The sequence below is a fragment of the Chamaea fasciata genome, unplaced genomic scaffold (assembly GCF_029207755.1).
Source record: "Chamaea fasciata isolate MVZ Bird 193981 ecotype frontalis unplaced genomic scaffold, bChaFas1.0.hap1 SCAF_12, whole genome shotgun sequence".
Lineage (NCBI taxonomy): Eukaryota > Metazoa > Chordata > Aves > Passeriformes > Sylviidae > Chamaea > Chamaea fasciata.
In genome coordinates, this window is record NW_027094097.1 from 17,746,929 (window position 1) to 17,764,351 (window position 17,423).

Here is a 17,423-nt window from a genome sequence, read left to right on the forward strand (position 1 = left end):
TAAAAAGTTGTGGATTTCAGCAGAAACCGAAGTGTTTGGTTTTGGGGGTTTTTTTCGGGAGGGGGAGGAGGGTAACACTGGAAATTAAAATCCAAAGTTTGAACACTTGCGTCCTACTGGTAAATACTGGTCTTTATACAAAATGCATTCAGTAAACGTTTCTCGACACAGGACTTCCCAAGGAGGTGCAGAGATCCCTGAAAGCGTTCAGAGATGAAGCTCTTTGAAGTAAGGTTTGAATGCCCAGACTTCTGCCCTGATTTCTGTGCAAATTCTTGAACAGTGCATAAGACAACGTGGTTGGGCAAATTTTGCCATGTATTTGCTTAAGTGTACAATGAAATCCGCAGCTCCGTCGGTTTGGATTCAGGGTGGAATCTGCTTTACACCTCGATTTAGATGAAATCTGTTTGTCGGAGTCGTTGCTGCCCTTTTCCTAGCCCTGAGTCTGAGGGGGCCTGATCTGGTGCACTCGATGGTTCCAGGGAGTTACGGCTATGACCACCGAGAATCCGACATTATGTGGCGTCGGTAATTTTTAAAGACTCCAGTCAACATTTCGGACCGTCGATGTGGAGCCGCCCACAGCAGCTCCGCAGAGCTCCTGGACCTGGGACAGGCTGCGGTCCCCGCCGTGCCCTCCGCGCACGAAGGGGGACCGAGAGCTGTGCCGGCGGGCGAGCCCTATGCCGCGCTGGGGCCGACAGGCGCTGAAGGGCTCCGGCGGCGGGGTGAAGGGCTCCGGCGGCGGGCTGAAGGGCTCCGGCGGCGGGGGTGAAGGGCTCCGGCGGCGGGCTGAAGGGCTCCGGCGGCGGGGTGAAGGGCTCCAGCGGCGGGGTGAAGGGCTCCGGTGGCGGGGTGAAGGGCTCCGGCGGCGGGGTGAAGGGCTCCGGCGGCGGGGTGAAGGGCTCCGGCGGCGGGGTGAAGGGCTCCGGTGGCGGGCTGAAGGGCTCCGGTCCCCCACACAGCCCGGTGCCGGAGGCGGGCGGGGCCGGCGGCTCCGCCTCCCTCGGGTGACGCCGCCCCGCCCCGCGCGGCCACCGTCGTGTAAGATGGCGGCGGCGGAGAGCAGCGACAGCGAGGAGGAGGATTTGGTGAGCTATGGACGCCCGCTGCAGCCCCTGCAGGAGGGTAAGGGACCGCCGGGGGGGTCCGTCTCCTCCTCCTCCTCCTCCTCCTCCTCCTCCTCCTCCTCCTCCTCCTCCTCCTCCTCCTCCTCCTCCGTCCCTCTGTCAGTGCGTTGTGGCGAGCGCTGGAGAGCGGCCCGGCGTGAGGCGCTGGGGCCGGGGTGTCCCCGAGGGCCTGCGCGGTCCGGCGCGGTTCCCGGCTGAACGCCCTCAGCCCTTGCTGCGGGGAACCGCGGCGTGTGCGTCCCGCGCAGACCTGCTGCCCCTTCCTCCTGCTGCCGCGGGCCCTGGGGCCTTTCTCGGCAGCCGCGCTGTCCTGCGTGAGGCTCTGGGCCAGCCCAGGGCCTGGGAGCGGAGTGCGGAAAGGCCTTCCCGGCACTACAGCGGTGTGCGGCTGGGCTGGGGTACCCCGCGGCTGGTGGCGGCTGCGCTGGGAGCTGCTAGGGATTTTGTTGGATTTTTGTTGTAGCTAGGTGCTGGGCTTGGCTTCTGTCCTTCCCCCCCATCACCTCCAAAAAAAAAAAAAAAAAAAAAAGGTACAGTTTAAGTATAAGAGTTCAAGTGTACACAGTTACGCTAATCTGACCGCCCGATGGATGGAGAGTCAGGTTAGAAATTGTGATAAAAATACACAAGTAAGTAATCACAGAGAAATGCTCCGGGGGTGTTAAATACTGACATCCATTGTACTTGCACTTCAAAGGTTGCCATTTAAATACATAAATGGCAAAGGAAACAAGCAAACAAAATCATATTTACATCCAACAAAATCAAATGATAGAGAACATCGTCTTGTATTAAAAAGATGTGGTTGAAAGATATTTCTGTAATAACTTTTGGGGGAATGTTATTTTCTTTTATTCTTAAGATCAGAAATCTCAACAGATTTCAATTTCTAAGGTGGGGAAGTCTCTGTTGAAGAATGTCTCCTGACTAGTTCCACCCATCCATCTTGGTGAGATGGACAGGGCATTGTTGAAGGACTAATGTACAGTTGTCACTCCTAAGTCCGTGCCACTTTATTCAAGAAATTTTGTTAAAAGAGGGTAAATGTTTCTGTCAAAGTCTATGGCTTTTGTGTTTTGTTTCAGTTTAGACACTTTCAATGTGTAATTATTCAAGCAATTGCTGAAGTGAAGAAATCCTGCCAGAGGTCTTGCATACTTAGAAACGAAAAATTTCCTTTCACAAGAAAAAATTCTAATATTCTCAAAAGTTGGTAGAATTAAGGATTTTGAGTGAACACTTCATGCTTTTCCTCTACCAATGTGCATCAATGGTATATATAAATAGTTACAATGGAGTGAAATAAATGTGAACTGCTGATGATTTCCACATCAGAGTGGCTAGTGTTTGATCCTGTTCTTACTTGCAAGGAAAAAACAGCTTCTGGAGGAAGTGGGAAGTCTCCTCTTCGTGTAAAGTTGTGTCTTACTTTCTGATTTATTTGATTGTAGGTGAACGAATTAAAAAGCCAGTTCCTCTTCAAGAACAGACTGTTAAAGATGCAAAGGGAAGATACCAGCGTTTCCATGGTGCATTTACTGGTGGCTTTTCTGCTGGTTACTTTAACACTGTTGGAACAAAGGAAGGTTAGATACTTTGCTGTCTTCTGGGAATGGTTAAATCGAGAACTATGTTGTCATGTTAATGAAAGCAAATTAACTGTCATTAGCATTTTTGTTCCTGATATTCCTGATACTGTGAATAGTTGAGATAGTATTGCTGAAGTTATTTCTCCTTGAGTTTTTGGACTGTAATTTTAGAGATATTTCTTTGATGTATCCTTAAGATGTAAGGTTGAAATGTTTGAATGTTTCTGAATACTGTGTTGCCTTAAGTGCCTTACTTAAATATTTACTTTCTTTAAAGGATGGACACCTTCAGCTTTTGTATCATCACGGCAGAAGAGGGCCGATAGAACCGTTCGTGGACCTGAAGACTTCATGGATGAAGAGGTAAATTTAGAAAGGAATTGAAAACCTGTGTAAATAGTTGCCATGACAGCAAAAATGAAAGCAACTTGAAATTACTTCTTGTATGCAGTGTTATCCTGTTAGGTTGTATAGACTATTTAATAGGTTGACTTAAGAAGCTCCTGTAATTGTCAGTATTAAAAAAATAAAACTAGAACTCAACCTTTTTACTTTATCAGAAAATGCAAATACTTTTGAAACTGTTTAAGATATTTCCACTAAAGTTATTGCAGAAACAACTGTATAAGTGGCTTGAGAAAATTAGCAATTTGACGGTTGTGCCATTTTCGTTACTTTACTATTACAGTAAGTAAGAATTGGAAGGATGTTTAATCTAAACGTTTACATTTTGTGTATATTTCCAGGATCTTAGTGAATTTGGGATAGCACCAAAAGATATTACAACTACAGATGATTTTGCATCTCAAGCTAAGGACAGAATAAAGGAGAAAGCTAGACAGATAGCAGGAGTAGTTGCTCCCATCCCAGGAACCACTGCATTTGATGATTTAATAGGACCATCCAAGTGAGTAAATTTACATACAAGTTTGCCAAACCGTTCCTTTCACTCAGAAGTGTTGTATTGCTTAGAAGAGTAATGTTTGAGCACTGTACTTGTGAGACTGGAAGATCCTGCAGTGTTACACTTCCTAAGTGGCCTCAACCTGGATTTTTGTTTTGAACGTGCGGACTTGTACCAAGTAAACGTTTATACACTGGAAAGTAGTGTGTATGCAAATATATTTGCATACACAAATATTAGCACATTTAGATTTGATTTTAAAGCGGGATATAAAACCAGAAGTTCAAATGTTATATATGTACATTATTTATCAACAAATAGTAAAGTGGTTTGAAGTAATTTTGGGTTTTGTTTTCTTCTTAGAATAACAATTGGGGTTGAACTGTTACGAAAGATGGGCTGGAAAGAAGGACAAGGAATTGGACCACGAGTCAAAAGAAAGCCATGCAGACAGAAACCTGGTAAGTTCCCGAGCTAATTAACTTTCTTGGTAGTAGAAAGTTAGTTCACAGACTGATTAGAAAGTTGATTTTAAACCCTTTTTTAATTAATGTAATATGATGTTATGATGTCTCTTGCAGATCCTACAGTGAAAATATATGGTTGTGCATTGCCACCCGGACTGTCTGAGGGTTCTGAGGTACTGAACAGGCAAAAATGGTCTGTTGACTTACGTAAGAATATGTGATAACAGATTAAAAAAACAAACCAACTTCTTTAACATCCTCAAACAGTATTTTAAAATGCAGTTTCAAATCTTCTGAAAAGTGTTTATAAATACTTTCTATGCTTAATGTGAAGAAAGGTTATAATATCTAAATTTCTTTTGCTACGTAAGCAGATATAGTTCATACACAATTCAGGAAATGCAAACTTGCCTGGGCTCGTGTTAACTGAATGTTGTAAAAGCTCAACAAACAGAACTTTTAGTCATATTTGCTCTTTTAAACTTCAATTTTGTACAAGGATGAAGAGGATGAATATCAGCCAGAAAATGTGACGTTTGCGCCGAAAGATGTAATGCCTGTAGACTTGACTCCAAAAGACAATGTCCATGGACTTGGCTACAGGGGTTTGGACCCCTCACAAGCTTTGTTTGGTGTATCTGGAAGAGAACACCTGAATCTTTTCACAGGTGGTTCTGAAGAAATGAGCAATTTGCTTGGCGATCTGAGACACAGTAAAGGAAGAAAACTAGGTATTACAGGTCAGGTAAGGACATTTTAAAATGTGTTTTATGATTGGTGCAGTAAAATCCACATGAATTTTGTTTTTTCTTAAGTGAAAATCTCCTAGTCATTGTAGTATTATTGTAAGAGATGTTAACTGTGGTTTGAGAATAGGATTTTTAAAAACTTATTTTGAAGATGTGGAAAAACCCTTAGAACTCTCAAATGCCCTCAGTTACTGAAACTGTAAAAGACAACTATAAAAACTATCTGACTGAGTAGCTGGATGGAAAAATGTCCTGTTACTTCGGTTGGATAAAGTTAATATTCAGTAGATTTTTAGTTTGTTTTTTTGTCTATTGTACTTTCAGTATCTGTCAGCTAGAGAAGTTTTGTGTTGCTCCAGGGTATTTGTAGTTCTTATCTAGAAGCACTGTCAGTTTATATTTTCTAGGAATTCTACTTAGTTAATTTCCTTGTCAACTGACTTATTTTTTTTCCTTTTGAGAACTTAACCTGCTCTTAGTCGGATTGCATGTGTTATTTTGGTGCAGCTGGCCTGTTGTCATTGCTTGTACATACCAAACTTGCTGTCCCTCCCTGCCAAGGGAGTGGGATGTGTTTGCTGTTGTGCTCACTGAGGTGTGGGGTTTTTTCCACCTCAGTTTTTGTGATGAAATGCTACATTTTTCCCTGTATATATAAATTTTACTGTAGATTTAATATAGATGAATACATACCCATGTGGATCTGTTTTGATATGTGACTTAAAAGTATTTTTACACTTTGGAGTTCTCATTTGAAATATATATTTTAGGCTTTTGGTGTAGGAGCTTTAGAGGAAGAAGATGATGATATTTATGCAACTGACACGCTGTCAAAATACGATACAGTTCTAAAGGATGAGGAGCCTGGAGATGGCTTGTATGGCTGGACAGCACCAAAACAGTATAAATCCAAAAAAAGTAAGAACTGTGGTTCTCTTTAAAGAGCAAGTGTAATATGGGAGGGAGAAAAAAAAAAAGAGAGAAAGAAATGTAGTCTCTATTTGGCGTATGTTTTAATTTTCAGCCTTGATATTTGAAAACTCAACTAGTCCTCCTTCTGTATTGAAGTGTTCAATTATGGAAATAATGTCCAAAGTCCTCCACTAATCGCAGTGTAGATTAAATCCTCAAAGCATATTTTCAAGAGGACAATATGTGCTGCTTTGTGGATGCTTTGTTCAGTTTCACTGAACAAAAAAAAGTGATTGTGAATCACAGTTACAAAATATGACCCATAACTTAAAAAGAGAACTTTTTTTTTAGATAAACTTCTGTATTTTCAGATAATTTTTGTAAATTGTATCTTGGTGCCACTTTATTTTTACTGCACTATGTAAGTGCATGACGTACTGTTGTAATTTCTGGAGTACCTGTTCACATTAGGTGTACACATTAATAACACTGATGGTGTTAGCTGTGCACAGTATGGATACTGTTGCTTCACTGTGAGCTATATTCAACCTGCAGCAATCACTCTGGTAGCAGTTTTTAGTTGTATAATCCTAATCTATAATCAGAACTCTTAATTTTAAATGATAGGTGGTGAAGACAAACTACAATTATGATTCATAATAGACAATAACATATGGAAATTATTCAGAATAAAAAAATGCCTAACCTGCATGTTTTAGATATTGACCAGCTCTGCAATCATTTTGTAGGGCCTGAAAGAGAATTTAAATATATAGGCAAAGTCCTGGCTGGTTTTTCCTTGGCATCAAAACCATCAGCTCCAATCAAGGTAAGCCATATTTTATGTATTAAGAATAACATCATTCATCATGTGAACTGTGCAGACTCTACTGCTTCTTGGTGTTTTTCTGTTCTTAGAAATAAATGTTTTGGTCAGCAGTAAAAATTGATGAATGAACACAGTTGTAGCACTGGGGGCTGTTCAACAGAATCCTAAACTTTATCAGACACCTGCAGGTATTTAAACTTTCCCTGAGTACTGGCTTTGAACAAATGCCTTCCACATAATTCACTGCTACTTGCCATAAGGCTGGAGGAACGGTTTAATTTAACTTAGAAAAGAAAAAAAGTATTACATATTTTGGTTCTAGATCTTTCATATGTAACATTCAGTTTTCTGTAAAAACCAGGCCTGTTGCAGTAAAAAGCAGACAGGTCTTTGTTTCTTCATGCATAAAAGTCTCATCTTTATTCACATAACTCATTTTTATACAGTTTTCACAGACCTCATGTTCAGCTCCAGTTGGCTAGTAGTTTATTTCCACTCAGTTTATTGGTTAGAAGGTGTCTGTGGCTGTAAGTGTTAAGACTTTTTCTATTCACAGGTGTTTGCATATTTTCTTTGTGGATTCTCATGGATCAGATCTTTTGTTATTACAGGTGCAACTTATTTTTCTCTCTAAGAATAGGTTGTTATGCAAACTGATTGTCATTCTCAAGATTCTTTCACATGGGAACTTAGCTAGCTGCACTCAGAAGAAGTAACAGGCCAGCCAGTAATTTAACAGAGCAAGGCCTGATTTTATAAGGCCTTTCTTTTATAATATCTCTACTTGTATGCCACAAGGCCTCATGCTTTGTTCACTTTGCTATTTTGGTGACAATTTAACTTCTTAGTCCTGTCTTCGGGTTTACATAATTCATGCCATATATATTTGCATAAATTAGAATGACGAACGATTTTATGACAGGGTCCTCCTTCTAAGGGAGAATATTTGTGTTGTATGTAAAATTGCATCGTATAGGGAGCACAGAGATAACCTCTTAAGTAACAGCTTGAATGAAGAACGTGGGGAAAAGCACTTTGAAAGACATTAAAATACAGTAAGCATGGAAGTACTCAGTAATCCAATTAATTGATTAAATCATTTGAATTCAGTTTAAAAAAATAGTAAGCAATATTAAGAGGCATTTTCTCAAATAAAAGCAGTGCATCCTAAGACTTGATAATTTTTCTGTCACTTAATGTGCACGTTTTATTTTTTCATAGTTGTAAATATGTTGTCGATATATTTGTTCCCAGAGTTTGTATTATAGTGCCACTTACTGACTGGGTCCAGAGGAATTGGTAGCTTGTACTATCTGTTTCTTCTGCTAAGATGTAAATTGAAGAATTCTTAGGTTGAGCTGACTTTTTCTGAAGTACATTTTTAAGTGTTGCATACAAAGGTGGGTTTTTTGTTTTGTTGCCCTTTTCCCCCCAGATTTATCCCGCACCTAGCCTGCCACGAAATTACAGACCAGTCCATTACTTTCGACCTGTGATAATAGCTGGGAATGAAAACTGCCACTTACAGAAGGCTTTGGAGGAGTCAGCTGGGAAACTTGGGAGTGATCCAACACACCAAAGCAGGCATGCTTTGACTGCAGCTCAGAGGAGGGAGCAGCTGGGAGAGGCTGAGCTGAAAGGTATTGACATAGGTGACCATATCTTTGCTTGTGTTTCAAGCATGTTTGTATGTTTATTTATAGAACAGTAAGAATTGGGTCAGGCCTTGAGCACTGATTTTCTAACATAAATACATCAAATCTTGTTACCATGAGCTAGTTACCATTTCATTGTTCAGTTTCATCTCAGCAGTTGAATTGTTTATACAACTGTCTGTATTTTCGTTTACTTCAATATTTTAAAGACCAAAAGTATGTGTTGGATTGTGTTTTGTTGGCGAAGGTTGTAGCCTTTTATGAATACAGTAGGCTGTGATGATTTTTATCATGTTTCACTGAAATACATTCAAATATACTAAAAAGATAAATTGTAACTGTGGCTGACATTTGCATTTACAATAGTAAACTTTATCAACTTATATGTAAATAGCATGAAAGATATAATAGTGACCAAATTTTTATTTGGCATGTATGCCATTTTATTGTTAATTTCTGCTTAAGAGCATTTTATCTGAATGTATACACGTGTGGTTGGGATTTTTCCTCTACTAAAGTGGAAGAAATAGTTCTAGTAATTTTTCATTTGTCTTTTACTGCTTTTTTTCTGCTTTAGGTCCGGCTCCTTCTATTTTGGAATATCTGTCTGAGAAAGATAGAGAAAGACTCAAAGAAGTGAAACAAGCATCTGAACAACAAATGAAAGCAAAAACAGTGTCTCAGCAGTCACCTAAGAGCAGATTCCAGTCAGCCTCCCCAGAAGGTGCCACTCTTAAATGGCAAAGGCAGCTGGAGGGACAGTTAGTAAATGCTGGTTCTAGTGACTTCAAACCATTTGCAAAAAATCCAGAAAAACAGAAAAGATACGAAAATTTTGTGAAAAGTCTTAAACAAGGAGAAAAAGGTAAAATATTTCTTGATTAATTTTTTTCTTCCTCCTCCCCCGCCCCCTTTTTTTTTATATTCACTATGAGTTCTGTTCCATGGCATTTTATATTCATTATGAGTTCTCTTCCTGAATTCCACAGCATTTCTCCTTTTACTCTTTTCAGGACCAATGTTAACAGAAATCTTTATTGATACTTAGTCATGTTGATTTCAGGAAAACTGCTCAGTTATTCAGTTGCCAGTAAGTCTTGATTTTAGGCATTACATTTCATACTTCTATGATGTAGCAGAAGTTAAGTTCTACTTCATTTCCTGGGTTTCCCTTATTTCACTTGCCAAGGTACACTTCAGCTTTGGTCAGTGGAACAAGCCTTTTAATTTAGTTAGTTTCTCTTCAAAGAGTTAAACTGACAGATCATATAGAGGCAGAAAGATGATTGGGTAACAACAGAATCAAAAGAAGCTCCATACCCTCTGCACCAGGGGAAGATAAGAACCCTAAAGTGAATATTGTCAAAGCTTGTATTGTATGTCCTTTGGGTACTGAGACTTCTGCTGTCACTTATGTTCTTCTCAGAAAAATTTAGCACTCTAAAAACACAGCATACATACAGAGCTCTTACTCAAAACCAAAAAAAAAAAATGCAAGCTCCTTGGAATTGAATCCAAGTTCCATTTTGTTTAAGTTTTTGCTATTAAATGATACTGGCTTGTATCTTAGATTAAACCAGGTATTTGCAATGCCTTGTGGTGAGTTCACCAATACTGTGATTTTTCTGTAAGGCATAAAAAGCTGAAATTGATCTAGGGAGTTCATCATCAGCTCGTGACTTTAAATTGCCATGAAATAAACTTCTTAAGAGGAGGGGTTGGGGTTTTTTTTCAAATTTTGAAGTACACAGGGATTATTGGGGAAGAAGAAAATGGGCACCAGGGAAATTTGACAGAGGAAACAATGTAGTGACAGGTAGAAAACCTGGGTTTGTTGATTTAGTTGTGGTTTGGGGGTTTTGTGTTTTTGGGGTTTTTTTTAAGTCCTTTTCATTTTATAAAATAAATATTTTCTGGTCAGTAGCATCTTCTGGTTACCACATTGGGACAGACTACTTGAACTTTGAATCGATAGTTCCTCTATTCAGAACTCGGATTTTCCCTGGATAAAATGTCAATATTTTTGAATACTGTTTAATACTATAAAATATTAAGTATTTTAATATTTTTATCAATAAAATATTTTCATATTTGGAATATTAATTTTGAATATTATTTAATATTAGCATAAAATATTCAATATTTTGGACTATTGTTTATCGGTATTCTCAGTTATGACTGTATTACGACTGTCAGTGCCTCCCTAGTCATAATGATGAAAATGTAGACATGTATAAATAACTGGAATGGTTAAAGGTCTGTTTTACTGTAAGTGTATTTGCCTGGTTGGTGTTACTTCCTCTTCCTTCTGGCAGAAAAAGTGAACCTGTTGCTGTAAACCTGTGTGCAAACTCTGTATTTACCAGTGGGCATTTTAAAGACCAGAAAGCAAGTTACCAAAGCCTAGCCAGGCTTAAACTCTTTTGTTCTATGTTTTAGTTATTTGATAAAGTTTTGGGTTATCCTTTTTGTTCTAATCACCTGTTAAATCCATTAAGTATTTTGAACATTCTTTAAAAGGCAATGAGTAAAGAATCAGTTTTACAAGTAAAATTACTTAAAATACCGATTTTGCATTTGGCAAATGCCATCACTCTTGCTGTTTTGAAAAACTACCTCCATTTATCGGGGATTAACACAGTTGAGATTAATACTACCCTCGAGCTAAATATTCTTTAACTACTTGCAAGAACGTTTGCTTTTTACCTTATTTTTTGTTTGAAAAGTGTTGACCCGAAGTAAGCTGTCATCTCTGCTAAGCATTTCTCTCCTTATCTTACAGGAGAAGCATTGGAGCGTTTTTTAGATCCGAATGTGACCAAGTGGGAGCGAGGCAGGGAACAGGAGGAGTTCTTCCGTGCAGCCATCTTCTACAGATCCTCAAACTCAACTCTCTCATCCAGATTCACCCGCGCCAAATACGAAGATGATGTTGACAAAGTTGAAGTTCCTCGAGACCAAGAGGTATGTGCTGCCTACAATCTTTTAACAGACCGCAGCTGCAGTTGTTGCCTTAGCCCTGACTTTCTTTCTCCTTTAAACTCTTATGAAGATATGTCACTATTTTGTTGCCCTTTGGTTTAGCAGCTTTTGCAAACACTCATTGCTTACAGAGTAGTGATTTGTTAAACAGCATTTAAATATTGATAGATTTGTCCTGTTCATTGATTTTACAACAGTTCGGGATGTTGTTACTTATTTATCAGCTCTAAATGTTTGACTTTTTCAGAATGATATTGATGATAAGGAAACAGCTGTGAAGATGAAGATGTTTGGCAAACTCACAAGAGACAAGTTTGAATGGCATCCTGATAAGCTGCTGTGTAAAAGATTTAATGTTCGTGATCCATATCCTGAGTAAGATAATCGATACTTGTATTTTTAGAACTTTCTATAAATTCTGAGTTTTTCATTTGCTTGTGGAAAATCTGCCTTGATGTTTTCTTTTGTCATAAGGTAATACAGAACTGCACAAAGATATTATTTGCTTCGTGAAATATGGTGACCTCTGATAAAACAGCATGCATTTGAAGGACTACTGTAGGGGCTGTTGTTGCTAATTAGGGGACTCTTCTGTGTTGAAACAATAATCAGCAAACAATTTTATTTCCCTCTAGTTCTTCTATAGTGGGTCTACCAAAAGTGAAACGAGACAAGTATTCTGTTTTTAATTTCTTGACTGTGCCTGAGCCCACCACATCTGTAACTCAAGCAACAAATGAAAAGATCCAAGAGAGTAGCAGTGTCAACAGTAAGTTTGTTGTTACTTTATTAATTATCTACACATGAGATAATAGTGCAGAAAAGCATCTTTTTCATTGAGAACCTAGCCATGTGATTTTTTTTCATTTAAAAACCCAAACAAGGGAATTGAAAATTAAAATTCAGTGACATAATAACTGAAGTTAGTGATATACAATGCTAATTTCTTCTATCTAAAAGACATTTATAGGTCAAGTATTCATTAGATTCTAAAAGTGTCAAACTGAAGAAGCAGAGTATTTTAAAATCAAGTAGGCTATGAAATGCAGAACATTTTGGCATGCAGGTGATTTGAATATTTTGGATGTTTTAGAACCAAAGAAATCTTCAAGGTGGGATGTGTCAGATAAAGAGAAGGAGAAGAAAGATTCTATCAGTGAATTCATTAGTCTTGCTAGATCAAAAGCTGATGTTCAGCAGCAGCCACCAGTGCCAGCAACAGAAAAATGTGGAACTGGGACAACTGAAACTCTTCCCACAGTGGTGAGTTTACTACAGGGTTTGGACTTTAAGGGAATAGCTGTAAACCTTGACAACCCAGAAATAAGATTAGTTAATATATGAATTGTTCTAATTCAGATCAGTTTGCACAAGAGCCAACTCAGGATGAGCAAAGGCATGAGATGGCACTTAGAAGAATTCTGAGGTTGTAACTCTGGGATGCAAGGCGTTTGCAGCTTACCTCTGATTATACTTGAAGTAGAGCTTAAGAGAAGAAAAAATGTAGCTCAGTAGTCTGGGAACTAAATTCAGTAACTTTACCAGCACTCTGCTCACAGGCAGAACGTATACTTATTTCTCCTTTCCATAGAAGAGAGTGCATATTTTGGGGAGAAAGGTGATGTTTTCCTTTTGCTTAAATTTAGTATTATATAATTGAAATTTATAATTGAATTAATGAATTAGAATTTATAATACCTGGGGATCTATTTTCACAAACTGCACTACTCTTTAAAGTGTGAACACTGGTTTAGTTCCTCAGCATTTCAGGGCTTTACTATTTGGGACTAAGATTGTTTATTTCACAGCTATTGTGCCGTCCAAATGTTTTGTAAGTACCTGTCATTGTGATTGAAGTTATTTCTTATCAGAGAGAGACTGTGCTTGAAGTTATTCCTTGTCAGAGAGAGACTGTTGGTTTCTTTAGTGTTTAAATATAGTTTGTTATGATGCTATTTAGCAGGTAGCTGATGAAGAGAAGAATCAGGAGGAAGAAAGTGGACGACCACCCATGGACTTATTTAAGGCCATCTTTGTGAGCTCCTCAGATGAAAAATCATCTTCCTCTGAAGAAGAGAGTGATGAAGAACAGCAACCAACTACTTCAGAAAGAGCATCAGAAACCGCCAAACAAGTTGAAGTACCAGACAGTTCTTCCTCTAATATACAAGGTAGTACTTAATGGATGTTCATTTTTATGCAACATAAAATAAATACCTTGTAAAAGTTTTGTTTTTGAATCACACATTCTTGGACTGTTAGGACAGTGATCTGCTCCTGTGCAGATCATCTGAGATTGGCAGAGCTGGTCGTGTAGAAAATGCAAATAATACAGCATTGAATAAGGCCTTGCATGTTCCAGTGTTATTAGCATTGCCATGTACCTTTTGTGTAGATTTTACAAGCAAACTGCTGTATGAAATATGCCTGTTATACAGTGAGGGGAAACAAAACATCTAGTTTAAGAACATACTTAAAATGAAAATACTTTGTTCACTTACTGTCACAATTGGTTCTATTAACATTTAACTTTTAGTGTTTATTAATCTTATATATATAGTTTTTTATTCATTCTGAGTAATGGAAAAATAACATTGTTACAAAAGGAAAGCAAACAAATGCACTGATAGTAATTTAATTAAAAATTTTAGAGTTTAAAAGGTAAATTTTGGTTTAAAAGAAAAAAACCTACAGTATGTTGACATGTTTCAGAATGTCAGCTACCCAGTTGGCCGAAGCAGTCCATAAAGACAGCAAACAGATCAGCATCTTCTTTCTTAAAGATTTTTAGAAAGCCTCCTTGAACTTTCTTCAACACTTCTTGGAAAAAGTATTGTCTTATTTTCAAATACAGCAAGTTTTGTTTTTTTTCATAGAGAGTGTGACTGCTACAACTGATTCTGGCATTTCTTCGTTGCCTACGTCAAAGCAGGAACTGGATGCAACAGAGGAATTTGGACCGAAGTTGCCACCAGCTTTTTCTTCTGGTAGGTTCTGTAAGCATCTGGAGTGTAAATTCTGCACATTGAAATTGTATATAAAATACATATCTCTCCTTAAAAAAAGCATTTTTGAATAGGCCATCTGTCTCTTAAACGTGTGTAACGTAAACAGGCATCAGCAAATGTTTTGTTGCCATGCTGTGACCCACCAACAGGGACCCTTTGCCTGTGTACCAGTTTGAAGTCTATAGAGGTAATGATAAAAAATGGATGTGAAAATATAGGACAGCCTTGCAATTTCATTTTTTTAACAGATTGCAAAGGCATTTAGTTTCAATAGGGATGTTGTAGGTAGGAGTCTTAGACATGTAATTTCCTTTTTAGAGTTAGGGGTTTTGTTTGTTTAACGATCATATTAGGTTAAAAGTAATACAGAATGTAATAACCAAATTACCATTATTATTATTATTCTTTATGCATTTGCTTTGTACTTTAGGCACTACTTGGCAACAACAAACAGTGGTGCCAGCAACTTCTCCTGGGCCTAGTAGGAGAGAAAAACATCGGAAAATCAGAGAGAGGCACAAGGCTAAGAAAGAACGCAAACACAAAAAGGAAAAGGTATCGAATTTAAATACTGATTTTTGATTTATTGTTCTTTGATCTGCCTTTCAAAATGTTTTATTATTTATGGTTGGTTGTAGAAAAAACATATACTGGGACTAGAATTAAAGCAACAGAATTTCTCTGATGTTTTGAAATGAGAAAATTATCCTTCTATGATGCTGCTTTTTTCATATACACATACGTGACTGCAGGTACAATATTGTGGGTAGTTTGATGTTTTGTGTGGAAGATGTCAAACACATTCTGGGAATTGCATTCATGGCTTATATACAAATAACTGTAATGAAAGGTCTGTTTTAGGGAGAGTTGAGTTTTTGGATTAAGTGAATTTTCATTCATAGGGGGTTTTTTTAAGCTTAGTCTGAGTAGTGGAAAACAGTCATTGGTAAGTGTTCTGTTTCATTTCAGCTTTGAGTCCATACTGAAACAAACTTTTTGCTTTTGTTGACATTCAGAAAAATCCAGGTCTTTTACAAGGAGATAAAGGATTATTTCTGTTCTTTTTACAGAAAAAGAAGCATAAGAAGCCGAAAAACAAAGGAAAACACAAAAATAAAAAATCAGAAAAAGACAGCAGCTCAGATACTACAGATAGCAGTGACAGCCTTAGTGATATGGAAACCACAGGCTTGTCACCTAAAGAACTTCTAAGAAGGTAAGCAGAAAGGTTGCTTAAACACTTGCAAATTTTACCTTGAATAACTAAAATACCAATTTATGAGCTGTCAATATAGTGAACCTATTTGCAGCTAATGTGAATAAGCCAGTTTCTTTATGAAGAGCTCACTTTGGTGAGGAAAGAGTACAAATATTAGAGATTTTAATCTAGAGGGTAATTTTAGGATAGAGGCCTCTTAAAATAAGGGCCACTAAACACACAGGCCTAGCAGGGCTAATGGACATTATACTTAAAGATGACCGATATTTTTGGAAGGTATTTTGAATTGGAATTAAAAATTGAACTAGTGAAAGTGGAAATTCATATTTTCAGTTATCTAATCCTCTTTACTTGGGGACATTGGAAGAAACATAGTCCGCTAAGATTCCATTCAGATAGATCTGTTGTGTGGCACCAAATGCTTTAGATATCTGTGCTTCTGCAAGGGACAATACCTGAGTCACTTGCAAGGGTGAAGCAAGCAGAACAATACTTGAGTCATGTACATGTCTTCTGAGTTCAGACTGTGCTATTGCATTTTTATGAACTAGAGACTTGAAGAGAGTGCTAACATAAATGTGAAAATCAGAAAAGCACCTTTCACAATATTTCGCACACACACACTTGAAGTAAAGTAGGAACAACCGAAACTGTCTCTAGTGCAGATCGTAGTCAGCTTCAAAAACGTCCCATGTGGAACAGTCACTGTATTGGCTTCTGTTTGTGTCTCTTACTAGCTGGAGGTGTCTCCAGGTATTTGTTGAGTACCACATCCATCTGGTCTAATGGCAGAGTGATTGGGGTCGAGGTGTGGAGTGGAATGGGCAGGTACCAACTGGCATTTGAAAGGACTCTGCCTTCCATTCCTTTGGAACTGAGTGTCGGTTATGTATTGGTGTTTTCATATTCAAAAACAAACTACTGCTTGGATTTCTGAATAGCTGAAATATTTTTTATGCATTTTGCACGAAATAGATTTCTTTGTACAAGCAGTTGTTTTGTAATCTTCACATTTGCATGTCTCTCATCACTGAGAAAACGGGTTTATCTAATACAACCCAGATCTCTCTCTGAAACTAGGGTTTAAGTAACTGCTCAAGTAATGAAATGTTCCTAATGTGGTGTGTGACTGTTTAGTGTGACCTTTTTCCTGTTTTTTTCCTCCCTTTTAGATTAAAACAACTTCAGTATTGAAGAGCTCTCTTGCATTCTTCAGTATCATGTGACTTGATCTCAAATTTTTGATCTCCTCCATGATGGTAGATCAGTGGTGTATAATGTGAAGCACTATAGATACAGTATTCATATTGAATTTCTGTGAAAGTAAATGTGCATATGCTTATTTTATGATGTTTCATGAGTTCAAAATATATGGATTATAGAACATTGAAAAGACCCCTTTCTGGGCATAATAATCTGAAATATTGCAGGCTTTGTTTTAATTAATTAAACAAAGCATTTTAATAAACTTTATTGTTACAAATAAGTTTTGTGCCGTGATAATTTTCTATGCCTAGGACCTCTAAAACGCTGGAGAGGAAGTTTCAGTCTGAATTACGTTAGGAAGTTAAAATTAAAGCAATGTACAATTTTTATTGAGTGCAAGTATCTTTATTGAATCTTACTGCAGAATTTCCCATCGCAGTTTTCGAGTATCTGGCTGTTATTTTTGCCTATCCAAATTGCATAACATTTACTATAGCAGCTCTAAACCAATAACCTTTGACAGAATCACAGAACGTGCTTAGTTGGAAGGGACCCAACTCAAGGGATCCATCAGGATCACCGAGCCCAAGCCCTGGCCCTGTGGAGTTAATTTCACATAAATTATTACGGCTAATGAGCTAAAAGATTATATACAATTATAAACTGCCTCATTTTCTGTAGTTATAAAGAAAGCTGTTCATGCTGCTTTTTGTCGGCAATTGTTATATTGTAGAATAATTTCAGTATCAGCCATGAAATAAGAGTGAGCT

At 38.0% G+C, this 17,423-nt stretch overlaps 1 protein-coding gene across 2 annotated transcripts; it reads left to right on the forward strand.

Moving 5' to 3' along the window:
- The first annotated feature begins 1,029 nt into the window (after positions 1–1,029).
- GPATCH1 (G-patch domain containing 1) lies at positions 1,030–17,042 on the forward strand. 2 transcript variants are annotated; one of them, XM_066194871.1, is made up of 20 exons: positions 1,030–1,131; positions 2,585–2,719; positions 3,000–3,085; positions 3,469–3,629; positions 3,990–4,087; positions 4,208–4,266; positions 4,593–4,838; positions 5,613–5,760; positions 6,504–6,583; positions 8,019–8,223; positions 8,816–9,103; positions 11,021–11,202; positions 11,468–11,595; positions 11,856–11,989; positions 12,314–12,483; positions 13,181–13,391; positions 14,097–14,207; positions 14,659–14,783; positions 15,299–15,444; positions 16,620–17,042. In XM_066194871.1, the coding sequence occupies exons 1-20, from the start codon at positions 1,053–1,055 to the stop codon at positions 16,639–16,641; spliced, it is 2,814 nt and encodes a 937-aa protein (XP_066050968.1). In that variant the 5' UTR covers positions 1,030–1,052; the 3' UTR covers positions 16,642–17,042. The 2 variants fall into 2 exon arrangements, with proteins under 2 accessions (XP_066050968.1, XP_066050967.1); XM_066194870.1 differs by having other exon boundaries at positions 1,041–1,131; positions 13,184–13,391.
- Positions 17,043–17,423: the final 381 nt, after the last annotated feature.

Coding starts and splice junctions, on each gene's coding strand:
- GPATCH1 (XM_066194871.1), top strand. CDS start 1,053: ATGGCGGCGGCGGAGAGCAGCGACAGCGAGGAGGAGGATTTGGTGAGC. Junction 4,839..5,612: donor AACTAGGTATTACAGGTCAG/GTAAGGACATTT, acceptor TATATATTTTAG/GCTTTTGGTGTAGGAGCTTT. Junction 9,104..11,020: donor TCTTAAACAAGGAGAAAAAG/GTAAAATATTTC, acceptor CTTATCTTACAG/GAGAAGCATTGGAGCGTTTT.